This window comes from Tympanuchus pallidicinctus, unplaced genomic scaffold (genome assembly GCF_026119805.1).
Source record: "Tympanuchus pallidicinctus isolate F22 unplaced genomic scaffold, pur_lepc_1.0 scaffold24, whole genome shotgun sequence".
Classification (NCBI taxonomy): domain Eukaryota; kingdom Metazoa; phylum Chordata; class Aves; order Galliformes; family Phasianidae; genus Tympanuchus; species Tympanuchus pallidicinctus.
Window position 1 is genome coordinate 2424723 of NW_026294741.1, and position 24952 is coordinate 2449674.

The following is a 24952-nucleotide window of genomic DNA, read 5'->3' on the forward strand; positions in this document are numbered from 1 at the left end:
TAAGAGTTTGGTTTTCAGAGTTTCTTGGTATGACACCATTGAAAATGTGATTTGAAAAGTTTATTTCATGAGTGCCTTTTCAATGATCTGCACCTGACAGTTGATTTGTTCTGCGCTTTTCTCTGTTGTTCCAGCGTGCTATGCAAAGCTTTTGCTATTAGGCTTGTTATTCATAAAACCTGTGAAAAGTTTGGTGTAACGGCAAGCAAATAAAAGCATCTCAGAGAATATGATCACTTTTGTGGCTGAGGGTGTGACCTACCTTTGGAAGACTGTTGTGCTATGTGTTGTTACTTTTGCACGTAGACATTGTAACTAAATTCTATATGAAACCTTGATCGTGCATGAAAAAGCCCTTTATGACCTAAAGCTTTATAAAATCCAGCTATTTATGTTCAACACAGCGAGGACAATAACAGTACAATGTGGTGCATGACTAAGGCAGATCAAAATGAACATCTGAAATGCTCCATGAGGGCAGTGAACTGCTTGCTGATTCTAAAGAATACATTGGTTTGCTTTGAACTTCCCTCTGCTGAGAATGAAGAACAGGAAGAAATATAGGGAGAGAGTGAACAATTCATTCCCTAACCATCAGCTCCAGTACTCGAATGCCTGCTTTTCTAACTTGGCATTAGGAAGAACACAAATATTACAGATAACCTTCCCTCCAGATGGCCATGAAAAGGTTTGATTTGCAGCTACACTCACATCACAGCTCTGTCCATCTACCCACGAGGCACGTGAAAAAAAAGTTGCAGTTATTATATAAACATTTCTACAGTTCAAAGGAAAAAATGAATGCTTTGCAAAATAGGAAGAAGTAACTCACGCGGCCCGTAGCCAACCAAACCAAACCTTCCAACAGCATCATCCACAGGGGTGTACGAACCCCCCAGCAGCCTTGGACTGGGGGAGCAAAACTGGTGCACTGCTGCCACCTGCAGCCCAGCGAGCTGCTGCCCGAACTCGCAGCTCACGCTCAGCTATTGGAATGATTTCTCCCTGCCGGACTCCTTGAGAAGCTTTGTTATCACTCTGCTAAAGGAAAGGCGCAGTATTACAAGCGGTGCATTTTCAGGGTCTGGGTTGCTGGCAGCAGACTGCAGGCACATGAGATGCGCGCTGCTCTGCGCCGACGGGGGGATCACAAATTCTTCAGTCTCAATACTCTGCATCCATTAACAACGCCCTGGACATCTTGGGGAAGCTCAAATATTGCAAGATCCCAAAGGAAAAATTATGATTGATGGACATCCTGCTGTACTGACACTCAGTGGTCACTGAAAACTATTACAAGTCTTCATGCAGGACTCCAGCATAAAATCAACAAGCTGACGGCCAAGAACAGCTCTGAAAACTGTAGACTGAAAACTTTGTGTAACAGATCAGGAGCTTTGAATGGTCAGTTCTGAATGGCCTCAGTTCTGATATGATGGAAGTTATATATATGTATATATATATATATATATATATATACATATATATATGTGTGTGTGTGTATGATCATGTTTGGGTACACGTGCACATGTTTATATATTTTAAAAAGGCATACAGATACACCCTAATAGAATGCAGACCCAAGGTAGGAGCACCAAAACGTTAAGTGGGAAGCATTCTGCATAACCTTTCAAGTGACATTTTAAGAAGCTATAAAAAAATAACAACATTAAATCAGAGGAGTGTTGAAGAACCTAGAAATAATGCACCAACATGACAGAAAAAACATGTTGCAATAGTATCAGGTTTGAAAGTTAGTATATAAAATGTGCCCAGACATCAAATAGTGCAACAGGTGATATCAGTGCATGGAAAATGAGCATCTCGCGAGGGATCCAGAGAATGAGCACGGAGTGCTGCACATCTTTGTCCAAGCAACTCATCCTGCTGGGCACACCAGAAACATGGCTCCCACCACAGCCCCCCTGCCTTCCTTCTCCCCAGTGCCACAGTCCTGAGCTCAGCACTGCTCCTCAGCTCTCTTGTCAATCACTATCTATCACATAAAACACGGTGAGCTCCTAATGGCATTATAATTCAATCACAGCAAAAAGAAGAGTGACTGTCATGCTGACAGGCAGTGACTGACATGGCCTGGATTTCTGCTGTCAAAGATTTGCATGTCAATCAGTACGAACCCATATGGCATCTGTTTACACTGATCATAAGTCATCTCAGAGAAGTATTGTAGCAAAGCTCTGACAGAAATGAAATGAGACCCCCATTCCATGTTCCCAAGCATGCGGACCACAATAGATTCATTTAGAGTTCTCAGCAGCTGAATTAATGCACATTAATGCTGAAAAAGGTCTGAGAACACAAAGGTTTAACAAGAAAAACATCAGGCAATGTTTGCTTATTAAATTCAACGAGGATGCCATGCCCACTCCTGGCACTGTCACATGTTCCTATCGATTTTGCAGCTCTCTATTTTATGAAATAATACATCTCCTCTAAACGTGTGCGTGTGTGAAACTCATCACCTCTGGTAATGTCATCAGCCGTGAGTTACTGCAGGGCTGCATTGAGACTTCTTTCAGGGTTTCTTTTGGCACTTCAGGCGCTCACTTCCACTTTCTGTCTGAAGCATTGCAAGATCGTTAGTTAAATTTGGAATGCAATTGGAGAACAATCAGGCTGACAGAAGGATCTGAGTGCTGGATTCCAGAGAGAAAAATAACTTATCAGGCAGATATCCTTAAATACCTGGCATGGTGCTCGCCGGGAAACCGTGTTGGACGAGTGCCACAAAAACTCACATGAACTCATGCTGTTTTTATTGCAAATTCTTGATCGCATAAAAATGCATGTCTGGTAGTAATCACAGCTGGGCATAATACCATCCTGTAATGCAATTCTGTGCACCCAAAAACTGATAAAAAGCACCTTGCCCCTTTTTTCTTGTGGCTGAGGAGGCTGCAAATTTACCCAAGCGCGCTGCCAGAGCAATAAGGCTTTACTCTCCATAAGTGGGATTCATGTTCTTTACCCTGCCTGCACATGGATGGGTCATATCTGAGCATTCTTTCACAATGATATTCTGATTCAAAACAAATATACAAGAAACCCCATCAAGACTGCTGAATGTCTGTAAAACTCTTCTTTTTTTGTGCAAGTGCTTCCTGTTTCTTCTCACAGAATCTCTTCTAATGACTGAGCTCCTCCAGCTAGCTGCTAGTGCCAGTTCTTCCAGATAAGCCGAATGTGCGACATGCAGTCTCAGTCTAGATGTGTGAAGTGCACTCACATTGTATGCAGCCCTGTTTGGACCATTCACAACAAGGCGGATAACTGTCAGATTTTCCACGTCTCCCAGGGGACACATCCAACCACGCAACCAAATGAGTTATCCAGCAGTACAACAAGGATTTGGAACCTTTTTGATGAGAGAAAGAAAAAAAACAACCCAAAAACTAGGAGAAAAAATGCTAGGAAAAGGGCCACATCCGTGTAGCCTTGCTCTGTCCCATCCACACTGCCTTGCCTGTATCAGCTGTACGCATTTCCTGGATGGTCACTTAATGAAGTAATTACCTCATCATTTTTAAGACTAAGTGCTATGTGCCTGGACAAGTTTTGCTTCTGAATATATAATGCCTTTATTCTTTGACTGGCTTTAGCACAATTCAGCGGTGACTCAGTTTATGAAAGAGGGATGCATAGCTTTGGTTTGCATAAGAATTAACTGACTATCCATTAATAGCAAGTTTTTCTTCTCTGCATAAAATGTTTTTTTCACTCTAGCACATCATTCTTCCATTGTGACCCTCATCAAATAAAGTGATGAATGTAAGCACCTGTAGTTCAGGAGGCATTTGATCACAGCTTTCCTCTGCTTTGAACCCAAGGATTCTTTTTACAATTTAACTGCACTCTCCCAGGGTGGCACAGATGATTTCCCAATCCCTGTTGTCACAACAGACATGCTTAAACCACCCATTGTGTGCACCATCCACAATGATACCTGTGGTTTTGTACAGCACTCTTTCCTGCTCTGTGAGCTCCTGCCTCTCCTAATCCTCCCTCGATGCATGACGCACAGCTCCAAGGGCCAGAGACTTGGTTACCAACAGTTACCAGTTTCTGCCTTTTTACAACACTGAAGGAATCGAACGCACAAAGAGGATATTAGGATCTTTCAAATAAGGGAATCAATATCTCACGTTGTATACACAGATTAAAAGAATCTATTGGCAGCCCTTTAATAAATCTGGAAGCATTAAAACTATGAAATATTACAGTGACCCCAGGTTAAGTACAGGGGAAAATAGATGATGAAATATGCCTAATGATTGCATTGAATGTGTGCAGAAGAGATGCTAGAGGCTGAAATTGCAGAGCCAGGCTGTTCCCCCTGCCCTTAACCTCATCCCATACGATTATTTTCATTGCTGTGATATACCATGAATGCTCAGCCTGTGAAACTAATTAGAGCAAGGAGCCTACCCTAAGTAATAGAAAGACTCTACGTACTTGCATCCCCACAGTCTGGTTCTACAGCAGTTTCTCCATTTTGTCTTATTTCTCTTACTAAAGCCACCAACTAAGACTCCATTGATTTAAAGAAATCCTTAAAAACAATATATGCTGAATACATATTTGTTGTATTTCAACAAGCATCAAGGCAGTGTCCCTACAATAATAACCATTCCAGAGATTAATATTTTATAGACAGTACAGTTAGTATATTAACTGCATTCTTTTTCCAAGCACAAGAGACAAATTTATACACACATTATGCTGACTACCACGCAAAAAAGAAGTAGTTAATTTAATTGGAATATCTGGTAGAATAAAAGTATTAAAAAAATTGCAGACAGCACAGGAATGCTAACAAAACTTTACAATCTGCAGTATATTTATTTCCTTATTGCCCAACTCTGATGGTTTTCTTTTCTTTCTCCCATATAGAGCTTTTACATTTAAGTTGGATCGGAGAGATTAGAAACCGGCTGGAGAAATTCATTGCAAGCAGCCAAGTTCTGACAACCCATACATATTAAATGCATTTTAGAAAGCGTGGGTGGACCTTTATGAGTGTATGTATACATGTCAGCCCACGGGAAGTGCCTTAAGATGACAAGCAATATCAAAGTTCAGGTACGCACAAAATCCCAGCTCCGGACCCAGTTAGGCACCCGTCTGAATCCACTGCACCACTCTTCTGAGAGTTGCCAGAAGCAAATGAGAAAAGGAACACTGGGACAACTGCAGTGACTCCAACACATATTCCAGATCATGGATTTCAAGAGGTGCTGCAGTGTTCTCCCTTACTGACATCTTGCCTTCAGTTCTTGAAACAATTAAATCAGCTCTTGTTGAGCTTTCTTCCATGAGCATTCCTAATGGAATCCATTTACACAAACGACACGTGTAACAACCTGTCTAAAGAAGTCTCACAATTTAATTCAGCAATGCATGAAAAGCATCACAGTCTCACGTATTTCAAACACTCCTCGTGCATTGTTGAACTCCTCTTTTTCCTCAATAGAAGCCTTCTTGTGTACAAACAAAGCCATCAGAATTCACCAGCCTCACTGTGAGTGCTTTGGAGGGCAGTCCCTGCTGCCTGGCTCAGGCAGGCACACACATGGGCAGGATCAGGGCACAGAAGCTCCTGCAGGAGCACACAGTTGTTTAGGATTTAGTACTGTATGCAATTCCTTATTTTGAATCCATTTGTTCTTGTTACAACAAAGAAGAGAGGCTAACAACAATAAAGGGCTGCCCTTGTCTTTCAACAGCTCTCAGATATTCCTCTTCTGAACATTCTTACTAAATTTAACCTCATATTGTTACTAAATTAGACTCCTCCCAAATCTTTCAACATGTTTTTGATTCCCTGTCATTGGAGAACTCTTCTTTTTCTCTGCTGCTAAACACACAAGAAGAAACTAGCCTAATCTGCAAAGATTAATGCTGCCTGTAGGAAACCTCTCAAGTTCTAAAGGGAGTGCAACACTCGAACAGGCTGCCCAAGGAGCTTACAGAATCTCTTTCACCATAGAATTTTAAGATGACAAGTATCTGGCAAAGATGGTCTGATGACATTTGATCTTGTCTCTGCATAAGGGGCCAAGGGAGAATTTCTTTCTAGTCACATCGTTCACTGATTTTTTATGATGGATGGGTTCCTTTCAAGTTCCAGCCTCTGCGCACTGTGCAAACAACATTATTTATTATTATTAATTTCAAACAACTCCAGTCACTTGCTCATTCAATCTGTAAGCTTACAGACATCACAATGAATAAGCAACAGACACTGCATGCCATTCAAACTCTGAACACAACTGAAGTTTATGCACTAGTAAATCTCAGGGCATTTTCTTCTTTTTAAAGAGAAATAAAGTAAGCCAGTAGAACTTTGTCCTGTACCCCTTTAAATGCGGTCTACACATGCTCCTCAGAGACCTACCATTCATGCAGAGACCAATACAGTCCAGGAAGCTGGAAAGACATGGGTTGTTAAAATATAGTTACAGAAACAACGGCATTTATTGAGCTCGCTGATTCTACTAAATGAAGTTTGATTAAATGACTGTGGCCTGTAACTTGGCATTAACCACTGCAATGCAAATCACTTGAAAATGTTTCACTAACAGCAGATAATTTGTTATTTATAAATGAAAGTCTGCTCTAAAGCACAATACCTTGATATGGAAAAATGAAACTTCATGTTCAGTTTAATCCAAACTGACCAGCTTAAAGCTGGGATTTTTAAGTTTACTAAAAAATACAAACCTAATCATAATCAAAACGCATATATTTACATATATTTTCAGACAATTAATTATTACATCATATAAGAAAATAGGGTAATTTAAGATAAACTGAAACATGGATTTTGTTGATGGCTTCTGCACTGCAGTTGACGTTGGTTTAACAAACTCTTAATAGAATTTCAACCAAACAAAAAAACTGCATAGCATATCTAAACTTCCCCTGGGAGAACTACTCAATTATTTTCTACGTGTATAATGACACTGCATAATAATACTAACCTCACATACAAAAGGAGTTTAAGATTTTAACTGGGGATTTAGTCTCACTTCATCAGTATTATATTTACATGAGCTCAGCCAAACACAAGTGAAAGTTTTACTGTCAACTTACTTTGCATGTACTGTTATTAATCCACACAAAGTCCATTGAGGTAGTCCCCAGGGCACAATCAGTTTCCAAATACTGTGAAGAGTGTTTAAAATCGAGGCTAAATGGATTTGCCAAGGCATGAATTCTGTCCTAAGTTTAAAATGCTGAACGCAATTGAGAACAATCTGCAGTATCAGCTTTAAAGGAGGAGAGTTATGTGGGACATTGAGCACGAGAACATCGTGCGCCTGTTTGATCTGTACGTGCATATTACATCTGTACACTTATGCATTATATAAATGATATAATGCATCATTATGAATACCATCGTATACAAAGCAGCATAATCCCAAAAGATCCCAAAGGGTGCAGTCTCATCACACTGCATGTTGTCTAAGCTCATAGCATGTGATGGGCTTCGAAGGATTTGCCATCCAGACAGAGGAGTCCCACCTGTACTGATGGATATATAGATCCTACCATGCCCCAACTATGGGGCAGTACCATCAGTGGGGGTAATAATGCAAAATATTTGATGCAGATTTCTGCATTGCTACAGTACTTTGTAGCTCTTTATTATCAATTACCAGAGGAGATGCATAGGTGGGAATCTAAGGTTTAAAATGTAGGTGAATATGAGCTACTCTTAAAGCAAGTCACATAAAACTGAGCATTTTAGCACCATAAACTTCCCAGTCTATTAGAAATAAAGCATGCTTGTATTTTAAGAGGTTTTCCAAGCGCAAGTGTGATTTACATTGTTCAGACACTTGCAGTTATTATTCATTTCCGTGAAGCAATGCCCAGGAGAATGGCTTTGCATGATTCATCTGAAACTTGTGCCATTTCTGCCTTTTCTGTTTATACCTGTGTAGATGGCAGTTTCGCGGTGCTTCTGAGTTTTTTTTTTCTCTCCAAAAGCCATACTGTCCCTCTGAAATACCCAAACAAACACCTTGTCCTTTATGTTACAAGTAATTGCAATTCCTACGCAATTCTTCATACGTTCTATCTGTTGGCTCTAAAAAAAATCAAAAAGTAGTCAGGAACTATCAAGGTCATTTCCTCTAGAAGAATTATGTTTTGACTGGATTTTTCAATTTTTACTATGGTAACACATGGCCAATCAGAATAAGAAAGCCCATCTGGTTGCAATTGGTTTCAGCTACTATATTTTAGACTGCTGGTAATATTTTGCATATTAAACAAGGACTTAAGATTCGTTCTAAATAGTCCTCTAAAAGGAGGAGATTCCTAAGCAGCTTTAACTCAGTAGTGGTATTTTCAAAAACAATTTTAAAGTTTTTTTCTCTACTACGATTAGAATCAGTACAATTGCATTTGCACAGTATCTTAAGTTATAAATGCACAGAGGAAAACAAAAAACCATCCACAAATATTTCTAACATAAATACTATATACCTGCAAATGTACATTGCGCTGAGATCAATACTTTTCCCAAGCTTTGATTTAAAGTATTTAGAGGAAATAAATTACAATAAAGCATGACTGCTTCTGACAGTGAAACTGTGTGACACTGGACCTGCTCAACCAGCTGGGAGTGAAATTTCTCTCTCATCACATCTCCAGAAGACCTCCTGCTAAACAAACACCTGGGTGGGGAACGGAGCTGGTTGAACCAGGACTGCAAGCCTGGGCCTACATCCATTTTTTACTGGCTTGCTGCAATCCACACCATTGCTTCTTTCTACAAGTCTTCCATTGTACATATTCTTAGAAACTTTTAATACAACTTACCTCTACCTACTTTTAAAACCAAAGCTGCTTTAACAAACAACAAGGAAACAACAATGGCAGCAGCCACGGTATGATCAAATGTTAATTCTTGTTCCTATTTTTTAATGAAGGTAATATTTATCACATTAAAGCTTATGTTCACTTCATGGTGTATTATGGACCTCTATACCTTCTGAAGCAATTAACCAAGCAGTACATGAGATGCTAGGAAAAGAGATTTATGAGGTTGTTGTACTTACAGCTACAACAAGCTGCATACTCACAGAACATGGAAGTCTTTTTAAGATTAGTGTCTGATAGGGGAGTAAATAAACCATACACCAAACAAGAATAATAATCTAAGCACTGAAGTTATTAAACCTACTGTGCTTCAAATCATCTCACCACTGTATATGATGAAAACTTGTGAAAATAAACACCTGATAAATCATTCATACAGAGACACCATTAAATATCAACTTATACAATGTACACAATCAAATGAAAATTTCAGGACAGATTTATTAGCTTGTGGATGTTCCTAATTATTTGAAAAACTGTAGTCTTGCTCCCAATAGTAATGGCAATCTGTAATAAGACCCTAAATCTCAGGGATAAAAAAAGAAAAGAGTCACTTAGTAAAGAAAAGAGGAATAAAAAGAGAGAAAATTAAAGAAGTCTTTTAATATAAACCAAACATATGGTGGGCAAGGGCAGCGTCCCTTGCATCAGCACTGTTACCTCCTCACTACCAACAAGGCTTACTATAAGCATGAACTCTAAGATACAATGCAGAAGGCATAGCAGAAGGAAGGCAGGGGAAGATTTATTGCATTCAATTATTTTTGTTTAAAAGTTTCCTCTGGGGCACAAGCACATAATATATTGTACTTTCCATTACCTGGCGCAAATGTAAAACATACCTGAAAAACACATTTCATGCTTATAACATATTAAAATAACAAGTAAGATGTCATGGCATGAGTTTGATAGATTAACTGCCAGTTACTGATGTTGTACTATATTAGTTAACAGCAAATTAATATCATCAGGCATATTTCCTCTCTTATACCCAAAAAATATTAGTATGGAAACAGTGTTTCCCATAAATTCTTTCCCCTAGATTTCAGAATAGGGCTTTTAATCTAATCTGGGACAAGATAAGCAGCAATTTATTCCTTTATTATCAGAAGTACTACCCAATTGAAACTCCTGCCTCTGTTATCTTTTGCAATTTAAGAACTGTTAGGAGACTAAAAACCTACACGGATGTCCCCATGATTTTTTCACTGTGATATTGATTATACTTGACACACACACACTTGTACTTTATGAAGCAGCCCTTAAAAACCATTTCAACAAATTGTACTGAGCCGACAACAACTGTACTTGCAATAAAATGAGACCAGATGCTTTCATCAACGCCTTTCATTTACATTTATGTAGCACTGTAGATTCACCATTACTAAAAATAAAATGAAAATGTATTTACACAGGCTTTATACCACCAGACTTATTTATGACACAAGCCTAATCATCTGGAATGCACTGTCACATTATTCCCCTTTTTTTTTTTGCTGTCCACGTTCTTTTTCCTATGCAAGGAGAGCAAATAAATAAACATGAAACAACTTGACATAAAACTTAGATGTAAACTAAGGTCTAAAGAAGAATCGTGTTGAACATCTGCTGAAGCTTAGTTTTTTATGCTTAGCACCCCATGTGCTCCAGTAGATGTGCATTTTGATATAACATCAGTGAAATAAGAAATACATTGCTACTTGATTTTCTGTTACCACCATCAGAAAAAGTCTGCATGTTAGATATTGCTAAATAAACTTCAACTTCCATTCAGACGAGAGTTTGTTAAGCTTCAATCAAGTTCTTCAAAAGTTATCCAGAACTCACCGAGTCACCGTACTGTATTTATTCTGAATTACAAAGCTTTGTCTTCCTCTCTAAAACAATTCCATTTTTCAATTAGCAGAACACTATCTTCCACTGACAAAATTAATAGGTGCAAATGTAAGTTCTCTAACGATTGGCATTAACAGCACTAGATAAGCCAGCCCTTCTAGGTGGTAACTGTAACTACAAGCAGAGTCGCCTTACATGACTGGATCAGGAGCAGTAATTCTATTTAAGGCAGCCTTGCGACGACAAAGCAAGCCTGTGGCTGTGGCTCCAAGCAGCACTCCTGACCTGTGACTTACACATTAGTTCCTAGCTTAGGCTGCCATACCCAGGCTGCTATTTTGGTTCCTGTCTGGCTCCAGAGCCACTGTCTACAACCCCACTGCTCCCGCCACTTACTCCTGCTTCCTGGGGGCTCCAGGGAAGACCTGTTTGTCCCACACATTCACAGCTTTTCATTCAGTTACTAATTTCCAGTTGGGAATCATCGAAGTTTCCTCCATCGTCCCAGGTTCTGAAGGTTCATAGCATAGGGTTGACACGATATGGCTGACTTACATTTCGGTAAAACACAAGCAGGACAGAAATTTTGTAGCCCAAATTCATTAGTTATGCATACATCATCTCATTAGCAACAGTCCAAAAATCATGACTCAGGTCTCTGAAAGCCTGAGAATGAGACAAAGTCTACAGGATTGAATTATACATCTCTGTTCTGCTGCCTCAATCTCTACTGTAAAATCTTGAGGATTAAAAACAACATTTCATCAAAGAAAGCTGATGTTCATCCATGCTCACTCAATTCTAGGAACTGAAGCTTCATCAAAGCAACCATCTGCCCAACTGCTCCTTGCACTTTGTCTCCTTAACATCATCTACAGAAATGAAAGTTAAAAAGTACCGTGGCTGTTTAAAAGGAAACAGACAAAAAGACAAACTGGAAGGATGTCATTTAAGTGCTAATGTTAATTAATACCATTTTCATGTAGCATGTCATGCAGCAGCTAGATGACAAATATTCATTCTCTTTCATGGGAGCAGCTAATAAGATATCTTACCCCTCCTTTACAAAACAAGTATTTTCCAGGGTTCTAACATAGATTAAGTTATGACAACATAAACCCAGCAGACTTCAGAGTCATGCTATTGAAAAACACAGCAAAGAAGGAAGATTCAATCTCCATACAGGTCATTGAGGACAAATGAGCTATATAAGTTGACATACCTACCTTTTGCCAAAGGAAAAAAAATCAATAGCATCTTACGTGACTAGCAATCATCTTTAATCAAACCAAACAAGTGGTTGAGAACTCTCCTGTGATAATATCAGACCTGTTAATGCAGTAAAATATGATGTGCTACAAAACAGATAAATGGTTTCCTTTGAAGGCTCAAGATGGCATTCATTACAAAAATACTGGTAATAAGATGATATGCAGAGAAAATACTTTGGGTATATTCACTTGTTCTGTAAGCCCAAAGCCATAAATAAGTAAACATGAATCTCTATTCAATCCATATTTTCATATTTTACAGATCCAGACCACAAGCAAGGAGATATTGAAAGAAACAGATCTGATAATTAAAAAAGAAGCAACAGAAGACTGCAGCTGTTTCTGCTTAAGCACATGGTTTCCGAAAACTTTGTTTGGTTTTGCAACCTGGACTTGAGGCATCTGTCCTGGTTTCCTTCAGTAGAAAAAGAACTTCAATAATGCTGTTCAAGAAAGCTTACCTTTCATTCGTAACATCTCTGTTTCTTTCTTTTAATGAAAGAAATGCATTTGTATAGAATTTAGGGGGAAATAATCTGATACATATAAAACCTAGGTACTGAACTAAAAAGAACTGTTATGAGATTTTGATTTTTTTTTTTTAGTGCTAAGCAAAAACTGTCAAAAAATGTCAAATTACATTTAGAATATTTTAAATAAAAATGGACTGTGTCTACTTTATTAAGAATCTATTAAGTGTTCTTAATGTAAAGGGGGGAAGAAAGAAGTTCTGTGCAAGAATCCTAAAGGACCAGGTATCAGAAAACTAGTGGAATGTGCAGCCCAGTGAAAGGTTCAGTATCTAATGATAAAAGCACAGCAGTGATTCAAAAGCAAACAAATCCTGCTAGAATGAAAAATCAATGAGCTTTGAGAAATTCTGACAATGACAAGGTCTCTCTCCGTGTGAGATCAAGTGGAGAAGCCCCATTAACAGAGCAGCCATCTGCTTTTTCCTGCTTCTTATGCACTGTGCAACCATTTACGCTACTTTCTCCTACATCAATACAAAGGCATTTACAATTGAGCAAATAGGTCCAAACCTTGCAAAAAAAACCATCTCGGGTGACACAGATAGGAGCCAGAGAGCAGCCCTTAAAAACAAAAAGCAGAGCATTTGCAAATCACAGGAACAACTTCAGCTGGCTGCACACACGATCTCCGGTGACAGGGAACCAACAAATCCACAAGGCTCCGAGCTCGATGCAGATCCCGTTGAAGAAACCAATTGTTCACACACCCAGAAACCAAACATTTGTGGAAGTTCTTTTGAAAGAGCACCATCTGACACGACAGTGGGGATGGAGTTTAAAGAAGTCAACAGCTTCCTTGTTGAGCAGATAATAGAATTTCTGTGAACGCTGCTAAACAAAACCTCTTTGGAGGTTTTTTACTGCTTTACGTCCCTCTTGACTTGCCTCCTGTGACTGCCCACCAGCTCACTGTCTTCCAAGGCACGATGAACCTTTTCACACAGGCTGAAGTGCACAACATGGAGTAAGAAATTTTACAAGAGGTTCAGTGTAACAAGAGGGGACTAGATAACAGAAGCTTAAAAGTTTAAAAAAAAATTAAAAATCCCACACTGTTGTATACTAAATTGGCTTTGGTTCATTCCTTAAAGGTGACACTCGCAATAAACACCAGCACAACAAGTGGTTTGGATTTATCCATGTCTGTTTTATCTGATGGTTGAAGTCTTGCTACAAGAACGTAAACATTCAGGTTTCATTCCTGGTAATTCCCGCTTTTCATGCCTTTCAAAGCAACAAAATATTTGGGAAACCAATTAATAAAAATCTAAAGAAATGCATAATATATGCAATATAATTAAACATCTGCATTTACTCAAACACCCCAATAAAGCCAGGTTCTTAATCCCAGTCAGTCATGTGAATGGTACACTGCAGAGGAAAGTAATGAATGTTTTGGCTACAGCACTAATTCTTTTAAGTGAATAAATATATTTGCTTTAAAAGTAATACAAAACATGCATGTTCCTGTCCACATTCTCGAGAGCTGTCTCTTCTTCCCCATCCTGTATTTAATGTACAAACGTTTCTTCAATTTAGTACTGTTACACAGCTAATTAAGAGGGTACACCAGTTCTTTACCACTAGCATTCAGATCTGTTTCTCTTCAACAAACAATATTCTTCAGAACTGAAAGTATAATGTGAGCAGACTGACTTTATAAGGTTCTCAAGTTTATGACATGAGAAAAACATTTTCTCATACTATAAATTCCAATGATTTATTTTAAACTAATTTTTCTAGCCCTACTGATGAACTTACATGCACAATACTGGTTTACCTTTTAAACAGCAAAAGTAGTAATGCATCAGAAAGAAACAAACCCAACCACCCACCACTGGCTCTGTGACTTACAATAAAAATCCAAACTATAATTCACATAATTGCTGTTTGTATGTTTATTTTTTTTCTTCTGAAACGTCCTAAAATGATGAAATTTGCCATGGTATATAGATACACATCAAGCAAAACAGTGTTTCATGGTGATAAGAGGGATGACAACAGTTTAAGAGATAAAAGTGATAAAAGTGCCTGTTTGCGTCCAGAAGAATGAACTGTAACCTCTCAGTAGGGAGGTTCAAAGTAAAGCTTACTCAAAAAAAACCCCAAATTTCTCTGTAAGCTACATATTTCTTACAGCTAAAAAGAATGTACAGTACTATCATGGCTTACTACCATTTCTCAGATGATTTCCAAATGTTTCATTACTCCATAGCATGGGATACAGTTTCTGATCCAGATGCTTAAAAGAACAAATCTAACAAAGAAACTTAATCTGAGCTAGACTTGGCAAATTTTCCAGAAAAGGAGTAGAATGATGTTTTGGAAGCTGCTCAAACAAAAGCCAAAATGGAAATATGCCTCTTTCAACCATACCCTAGGCTGCAGTTAAAAATAAAAGGACACTTATAGTTTCCACAAGTGTGAACTGCAGCTGAGGTTTATGAAATATAAAATGTAGATGTCAGAACTGCCCAAGGAAAGTTGTTTGCTTTTGTGGTTTTTGTTGTTTTTTTGTTTTACTTTTATCTGAAGTTACAACAACCACTTTTTCCACTGCATTAAGAAAAAGTAATATATAAATGAAAGGTACAAGAAAAATTCTGTGCAATTAGAAGGAATATACTCATTAGCTTTATATTATTACATCTTTAAAAATAGATCACACAGAAGGATATAAACGGGAGAAAACAGACATAAGTCCACTAAATAATCCGCGTGCTGCTATATGAACTTCAACCTGACCGTTTCAAAGCACTTAATGAGCACAAGCTGAACGAATGCAGAAGTTTTTCCATTTACATATCAGGAAACCATAGGACAGAGAACTCAGAGAAGTTGGGAGTCACGTACGATTTACGTGAATTCAAATGTGCTGAGGTATTGTTTTATCTGATAGTGTTCTTTCCTTCCCTGAAGACAGGCACGGCTAAAAATCTTTGTATAGCCACGCATCTATCTATAAACACCATAAAAATCTTTAAAATCGTGGCCAATTTTTTTTATTATTATTATTTCAAGCCCTTCAGAGAGGAGAAAACCAAATTTATCCTTGGCTCCAATGACTTCAGGCAAAGAATTTGGCCAAGTGTTTGTATTCCATCAAGAGGAAGAAACTATGAACTTAATAAAAATAACCAATACCATATACAAATTACATATGGAAGAATGGTGGTAATTGTCTGTCTTTCTACCCCCTACCTTATATTATTGCTGTATGGTAACAATTTAAGGACTAGAAAAGTTCCCAAGCTAAAATTCCTGCACTGAACGACCCAGACATAGGCACAGCATAAAATACTCCTGCACGCCACAGCCTGCATGGGCTGAGGTATTCTATAGAGTTTAATTATGTAAATCTATGTCACACAACTTAATTTTCTTCTAATTTCCCAGAAATGAGGAATGCCTTACAGAACCCAGAGGTATCCAACTCAGAAAACATCTGCATCAAATCTAATTCACCCTTTCATTCTACTACAGCCACTTGGCTCTTAAAGTGTGAAAAATGGCTTTCACTTAGTAAAATTAGTGTCAAACTACTTGAAAGTACCTTAAGAATGAAAGTCAAATTGCAAAATTCTTACCTTGACTGCAGATTTGCGTTTTATGAGAGAACAGAAATTTACAAAAAGGTGGAGTTCAGCACACAGAACTGATGAGAAATTTCAGTGCCTCTAGCGAACGAAAGTTCTGTGGCACTCGGAGCTTTAGGAATTTATAATTTAATTATGTAGAAATGTACAGTAAAACTTCAAAAAGGGACTCACGTATAACAATGTGTATGAGATGTTTAGACTCATGTCAACGAATCATGGAGCTTTTAAATTTTTCCTATGCATGATTGCTATTCTGTTTTGAATTCACACCCATAATGGCCAAGATATTTCCCATACTGATAACAAAGAGGGTTTTTGTTACTGGTGATCGAGGGGTCAGTGGCAGCTGCACTATGTGACTGACATAATCAGTCTAAAATACCAGCTTGTCACAATGGATGTTCATTAGAATATAAAACAACCAGAATGTTGAATCTGTAATTTCAGCAGCTGCTACTGTACACTTCCCACAACTCTGTAAGCATCAGCTATCGGTGCAATAGCTTCCTGCTTTCCCAGATCTAGTTTTGTTGATAAAACTGTTTGTGGTCTTATACCATAAATCAGATTCCTGAAATGATCCAGCATAAAAACACCCCCACAAAAAAATGGTAATATTTTTAATCCAAACCATTCCAGAAATACATTTTCCAGTGCAGCTTCATAAAGAGCTGCCCTCATGCAACAGAGGACTACACAGCTCTCAAAGTCCAGCCTTGGATTTTAAGAAAAGAAATAAAATATGGCAATTGGCAAAATTAGCAAGAAATATGGCAAAATATGAACTCCAAACTATTCCTTCTCTGCCCATGCTTTTTTTCTCATACCACTTTCACAGCAGCCCCACAGACTGGTGTGCATCCAAGCAGGCCCATTGCCAGTTACTTGGGTCCATTCGGACAATGCAGTCCTAAGGTGAGAAGGGCACAAGATTACGGATGCAAGAGTACATCCAAAGAGCAATTGTCTGTCAGCACCAATGATTGAAGATTAATCCTCAGGTAAAGCATGTTGTGTGGGATGCTGTGAAATCATCCTGCAGTCCTTAAAGAGGCATAAACAACTTCATGCCTCTAACTAACCCAGACAACAAAGAAAAATGGGAAAGAAAACGTATCACTGCATTTACTGATATCTCCTTATTTACCCTCATAAAGACTCCTTACACACATGAAGACATTTACAGAAGCTGAAGAAATGGCACTTCTGGAATGTAAGTCAACTTGGCTGACCACCATAAATCATACCATGATAAAACCTGGAAGAAGAAATGGACTTGGTGACCTAAGAAGTTGGTTCTGTCCCTGTGCTTTGTAAGCCCCCTTCTGCAGCCATCCTTATCTGATTAGAAGTTACTCAAGAGTTCTCTCTTCTTGCCAGCATGGCAAGATGGTAATATTCATCTGTCAGCTGTTAAGTATCTGGTACTGTAATTCATGGGGCAGAGGAAAATTTAAGTCTTCGAAGACAACAAAAGCACAAACAACTGTAAGGTGGCACTCAGCGCCTGACATGTTTCTCACTAATGAGGATTTAGTTTCACTTAAATATAGCCCTCAAATAACTCAGTAAACAATAATATAATCAGTCCTTGATACATAGAGCTTTCAGGCTTATCAAAGAATAATGCAAGCATGGATACGATAGTAAATACAAGGAAGACTTTGCAATGACAACATGGCACACACATGTATCTATAAAGACATTTGATAAGACATCATTTACCCTTATTTCCAGAGCCATAAACCCATTTCTTCTTCTTTAATAAGGTACGTCCAACAGCTTTAACAATATTCACAAAAAGGCTGCAAGCATTCTTTAAATGAGAAGGTAGGAGTATCCTGCAAGTACTTTTTTCAATGTGTTCCATAAAATTCAAGCTTTAGTGCCATATGAAAACAGCAAAGACAACAGAGAGAAGACAGAAGCAGCAGAAATGAATGCATTTTTGGTAAAATGAAAATAAAAAAATACGGCGGATCCAAGGTTTCTTTCAGCCATATGCCCAAGAGCAAACAACAGTGCAGTAAAAAAGAAATTGGTGTCTGCATTAAAGCTTCCATTTTTATTTTTTGGAAGATATCTGTCCCTCATAAATATTCAGTAATGATCCATTAAACATGAGATGTTTAAAAAATAACTTCTGACTAACCTGCCCCATTTATTTTAGCTCTGTTTGCAGCAACCATCACACTGAAATAGTGCCAGCTGACATCAGCAACTATTCAAGACTAGCCAAATACAGTTAAAACTCCAAAATATTTAATGTAAGTAATGTTGGATGAGTGGTATCCTCCTGACTCTCAGAGATACCTTTTTCGTTGCTCAAATGTAATAAATAATTGCTTTTTAGCTAGGAATGCTTTTCTTCAGAAATACTCCCTGCATTTAGGTTAGATTGTCAACAACAGGCTAAGAAAGCATAAGCTGTTGTAATTGTTTTCATGATGCTTTTTTGACAACAAGTCTTGCATCTGCAATCTGACTACTCACAATTTCTAAACCAGATTATAAAGCTAAACCCACACAAACCCTTAATGGATCAGGGTTTTATTTCCAGCGCTGCAAAAACTTCAGTTGTGGCCAAGTCTTATCAGCTATGGTGGCAGACAGATTACAGAAGATGTGCCACGGATAAGTACGAAGCACCACCAGCTTAAACCAATTACACACTTAGCACAAAGTTGTCAAACTACAGACAAATGCCAAATCCTAACATTTAATTTCTATAATGCTTATGAATCTTAAGGAGAATTATACTGAAAAGAGAGCCTGTAATAAACGCAACGACTGGGAGAACATAAGGTGGAAGGAACAGTATTGGGAAATGGGAGCTTTTAATGCTGTATAAGGGAACCGTGCTCACTGAAGAATTACCATTAAAGAATCAACACTGTTTTTATTTTGCTGTAACTCAACGGTTCAAGCCTATCTGCATATATTCACTGGCTGACATACCTACTAACATACCTTATACCTTAGGCCAGCTGACAGTACTTTCTTACGCAGTATGAAATAGAGTAAGCAAAAACTATCCATAGCTGTCCTAATTGCTCCTTACAGGCAGGAAAACGTGTGATAAAATGCATGTTTTGTGATTCACTTCCTCTGGTTTACTTGCTTCAGTGCTGCTAACCTGTAGCTTCTGATGGTCTTCCACAGAACTCCGGATAAAAAAATCTAGACAATCACTGTACCATTTAAGGCGCATAATTAGCAATTATTTCATGCACACTTCACAATAATAATCTGTTACATACTAAGGGGAAAGAAACATTAATGAGCTACTTCTGGTGCCGCTCTGTGTACTGTGTTTGCATAATAATGAGGTCCAATCTGCTGGAAAACACATAAAGGACAAATTAATAAGGTCGTCATTTTTGTCTAATGATGCTTAATACAGTTTTAGCAATCTGCTCAAGACAAAAGACGGTCACTCAGACATAGCCGATTATGCATTCGCGTGGCAGATGAAATCTTTATTAAACAGAATGATGAATCTGATTAACATGCGATAACAAATATACAGTCTGCGAAAATGACCGCGCCACCTCCTGCAAGCATCCCTCACGTCGACTATTAAGGCTTTACTCAGATTGAGGTCAGACTGGTATTCCCGATAGGCGCATTAAGATAAAAGTTTGCCAAATGTGGTAACATGATGAGCAAAACAATATCCTGTTATATAAAAGCTACTGCCTCAACAGCTGACTGTCTAATCAGTGATAGCAACAACTCCTTAATAAGTTTAAAAACTTAATCGTCAAAGTTTCCTTCACCTTTTCACATAGAGAAGAATTATATTAGCTCGGCTCCCTCTTAAAGCATCCTGCTTCTGAAGTGCTGTCATCTACCAAGTTGTTCTAGTTGCACAAAGACCACAAACACGAATACACAATTATTTAGAGTCATCTAAGGAACATAAATAACAGTATGAACTTATATGCCACTGATGTCACATAAAGCCTGAATAACCTAATGGAGGTTTCTAGGTCAGCAGCTAGCATGTGATGTAATTGAGTTTGTAGAAACATAACAGCAAATCTAAAAATCTTATTTTCAGCATAAATGTGTAATTTATATATAAGAAAGTAGGTTCTCAAAAAAAGATTTACCAAAATTTAATTTGATAATCACACCTGCAATTTAACTCATGAAAATACAGCATTACATCTAGTGGGTTACCAACCCTAGAAGTAAATCACAGATATCAAACCCAGTGATTCTACATTAAGCTTGTTTTGCTACATGATTTCTACTAAACGAATAATTCCCCATCTTCCAGACCTAACTGTACTTGATTTACAGAGAGCACATGACAGAAAGTACTTTAAGATGACTTACGATACCTCGTGACAACAAACATGATTTAACTTAGGGTAGGCAGCACTACAGACTACAACGTTAATTTCACTACCAGTATATTGCTCAATAACAGCAGGATCTGGTATTCAACGACACACAACTGGGAGCTAAAACTGACTCGATCACACTTCTTCACTTTAATGCATGTGTGTTTGTTCTGGCATATGGCAGCATATAACAAATCATAATTTTATACTCCCTTTACTCGTTCTACATGTCTTCATTTACATTCACATACTCCCAATTAAGGAAAAACAGCCACTTGATTTAAAGCAAGGAGATGATAGAATTAAAGCTGTATTTACCTCTAACATCATTCATTGCCAGCCCATTCCACCTTTCTAAATAAGGAGCATTACTTTTACCAGAGAAAAAAGAAGAGTGGCTTCTCCACAACTCTCACATTCAAGTCATCTGCCATATAAATCTAGTCATGGCACATACAGTTTGCAACAGATCCAAAGGAGAGATGTCAGTTCTGACAATTGTTTTACGGGTCTATTGAAGATAATGGGATCTTTTTTTCCCTCGAGTCTCTTTGAAACAAAGATGTGCATTAAGAGATTAGATATGTTTCTACTGAAAGCCACCAGCTTGCAGAACGACTCCCTAAAGCCAGATGTGGTCTTTTTTAGCCTGTGTTGCTCTTCCCTAGCCTAAGAGCTTACCAAGATTTCTTTCCACTGGACAGAAACAGAACATAAGAAAAGAGAAAGAGACATATTCAGGAAACATAACAATTAACCACATCTTTCTAGGTAAAGAAACAGAAGAAGTTAGGAGCTGCAGGTAGGCAAAGAGCACAACACTTGGTTATGTTAGACCAGCAAAAGCACATACTTGTAAACCCAATACCAGCTGATTACACATTTGTACCTGCTGCATCTGGTAGGAAGGGAGCCCTGTCCCCCTTCAATTGCCTACACAGAGAGCTGCATGAATGAAACTGCTGACATGGTTCAGTTTGCACAGCTAGTATTGAAAAACATCAAAGTGGAATTAAATTCGATTCTCTATCACCAATTAAATTCAATTATCTTTCTACCCGCAGTAGAAATGGAGGAAAATTCAGGAGATAGGTATCCTGAGGTTATTTGCAAAGTTCATTCACGATGAATCCCGTTCTTTACCTTAAAGCAAAGCATTATTAAATGTACAATAAAGCATACATACCTTTCTCATCTAGATTTCAAAGAGTTCTATTGACTTTGCTAACAGTGTTTGCTAACCTTACTGGAAACACAATACGTATAATTTTCATCCTGTTGTCTCCTTTAGACCTTATCCATGTTAATTATTCAGGGTCTGATTAATATTTTTGTGTCTGATGCTTTGTTCTGATTTTCCCTTCATGAAAGACATGGATAGCTGCTGCCTCTTTTCCTATCCCTCTTCATAAAGCATAATACCACAGACATTGCATCAAATTAGATGTAAATAATGAAAAATGTATTAAGGTATCTGAATACAGTTTTTAATATAGAAAATAATTTCAAATCTCTGTAGTAGAAATCAGATGAATAATATATAATCAATCTAGGTAAAAATTTCATTCTATCTTTAAAAGAAATTATATTTTAATATTTACAGTCACTCAGTAACCATTCTAGTGTACAAAATAAACCAGTTTACTTACCCATGACTGTGCTTTATTGCTGAAATGAATAACCTCAGCTCCTATCAAAGGGCACGGAGACATTGACTGGACTGTGCAGTTCCTGCACTGTAAGTAACTTGTCAGAGAATATTCCTTCTCATTCCAAACCGCATTTAAAGATAAACTGGCATTCGTGCCTTTCAGAAAGAAAGAAAGAAAGAAATGCTTCACATCAGCACCGGGAGATATTCTAAAGAAGTTAAGAGATCCTAGGATGCACTTCACAATTCAAAACTTAATTTTCATATTTTAGCAGAAAGTCCCACGATAAGGAACTCTTACTCATCTCTGCGAATTCAGTATCATTTAAAATAGAGCCTGTGTGAAAAAACCCACACACAATTGTGCTGTTCCAATAGTAGAACTGCCCATGCACTTGCAAATACCAATACTTTCCTTCTGGTTTCTGTCACCTGAATGTTGCTGAAGGATCACACACTGCAGTCTGATGCCTGCCTTCATTTCCTACCAAACACACTGCAGCTATAGAGACCTACTTTATATATCCACCGTGGCTGGGTATGCGCCTCTAATTCATAAGTTTTATTTGTTATAAGGAATGTGAACAATTCTCTTTTTGCTATTCTTATGCTTTCTTTTTGATCAGAATATTACGTAAGGACATGAGGAATTTGGGAATGGAGAGGAGCCTGGTGCCCATCGTCAGTGTTTGATTAAACATAAAGAGTTCCACAGATCTCAGCAGAGTTCTGCTGCTGGCTGGCTGGAGCTGTGAGCAAGCTGGTCTAGAGGAAGAACCAGTGTAAATTCAAACTACCACACTGGCAATAAAACATAATATTGTAAAATAAATTATTTCTTAGCAGAAGCATCATGAGACAAGATGATAAAGAGGTGAAGATCAGAAAAATGAAGTCAGGGTTACACAGCAACAGGTAACTGAAAAATCAATACCCAGATCTGACACAAAGAAAGCAATGACTGCAGCAACCACACTGAGCCAATGGGTAACGAAAGAAAACAAGTAGAGGGTACATTTTATAACTTGGTATCGTGTCACTCAAAAGGAGGAAATTTCCTAATAAGGAAAATATACAGAAAAAGATTTAGTATGGCTTTGAACGTTTTATGGAACAATTTAATGAAAGACAGGTTACAGTCTTTTTTGAACAATCCGGCGTTTCTCTTGGCTTATAAACATCTTCCAGTAAAAATATCTGCAAAACTTCTAAGTATATTGGAGGCTAAGTATTAATGGGGCAAAAGACTTGTACTGGTCCTCTCTATAGAAGGAAATTTCATACGTAGATCAAGAGATAAAAGCATGTTACCAAAATCAGGAATAGCTGGAGGAAATAAAAAGTATTTCTTTTAAAGCTGCAGGGTTTGACAAATGCTAAGTGGTATTTACCAATAATCAGTAAAATTTACCTTTGCTTTTCACTGGCATCTGATAAATCTTCAAAGTTTCTTTAAGATGACTGAGACTTGCAACATCTGTGATGACCAACATCATGTTATCATCATCTGAAGTGACATCTAGTTCACAGGTACAGTTATTACTGGATTCCTTACTTCTTACATGCGTACTTCTGAAGAGTTTCAAGATTACTTTCATCTCTATATCACCATAACAAGTTTTTCTCAAAATGCCTACAATTTAGAAAGAAGGGTATAAGACTTACATATACACATGGTTTTGAATGCAGCACTGTTCAAACATACTGCAAACTTTCCACATTCACAAGATGGTAACTTAGGCCCTGATCCAATACTGCCTTAAGTCAGTGAAAAGACTTCTATTAATGTAAATGGACCTTGGAAGAAGGCCTTATTTAATTTTATTTTTTTAATCCATCCAAAATTTGCTTTTCAGCAGATAGTTTTCCTTTTGCTGTAACTCCCAAATTGACTAAGGAGTTTGAATTCATTTTGGATAAAGTCACATATTTAAAATTTTCTTCAAGCTATGTCAGATTATTATGTTTTAAAATTCTCATCAACCGACATTTGAAATTCAATTTAAACAGCATTAAACTTCTTAGCGACAACGGACACCACGGTAACTGTTAGCATTAAAGTACCTCAGCAGCTCTAAGTGATTTTATTTAACACATAGGATTGCATCAAGAGCTTTTCTTCTTGCTACCATCTCTTCTTTGATGCCAGTTCTCTAACTGTTTCATTACTTAATGAGCTTCTGGGGCCGTTAAGAAGGGATGCTGTGGGACTATCCCACATCATAGTGGTTGCTGTAAGCATAACTCTGGGTGAGAAATAGGTCTCTGCTCATGTCTCCATCTCAATCTTCTTATCATTTCTAGCACCATCCAAAAATCCAGTATTCTGGCTTTCTTTCAAGCTCCAGAGATGTAATTCAATGCATACAAAGTCTTCTTACCTTTTGGTTTGTAAAACTGGGACCAGTTAAACCCACAACTATCAACTATCATAAAAAGATTCCTACATTCTCCTGGCACACAATGATTTCATATATCAAGTGTGTTAAGCACCTATTTCTAATTGTTTCTGCATGTAACTGATGACAACACACTCTAATTAGATCATTACCACATATGGCCTAATAGATTGAAAATACAGGGCGTTCTTAAGAAGTAGAAGAGTTATTACTAACATCAGCTTTTAGACTTTCCCAGAGTGAAGGACATCACAAAAATAGTAGAGGCAACTTTAGAACACATCTAGTTAACATTTCTTAAAATGTACCAGCGGAAGGCATAAAATCAAGCTGAACTAATATGATGTAGGTTACATAGTGAAGAACAGCAATGTAATCCTACAGTTCCAGTTTGTCAGCAG

General features: G+C 37.8%; 1 protein-coding gene across 8 annotated transcripts in view; it reads right to left on the reverse strand.

The window, feature by feature from the left end:
* BRIP1 (BRCA1 interacting helicase 1) overlaps nt 1–24952 on the reverse strand; it is a 104091-nt gene that overhangs the window by 26834 nt on the left and 52305 nt on the right. For all 8 annotated transcript variants that reach the window (XR_008208069.1, XR_008208067.1, XR_008208065.1 and 5 more), the window contains exons 23-24: nt 23564–23785; nt 22151–22308 (exon numbers count right to left, since the gene is read on the reverse strand). Coding sequence is in view for 2 of the 8 variants with exons in the window: in XM_052688664.1 (XP_052544624.1) it covers nt 22151–22308; nt 23564–23785 (380 nt within the window). In the remaining 6 variants the exon portion in view is untranslated. The remainder of the gene's footprint in view (nt 1–22150; nt 22309–23563; nt 23786–24952) is intronic.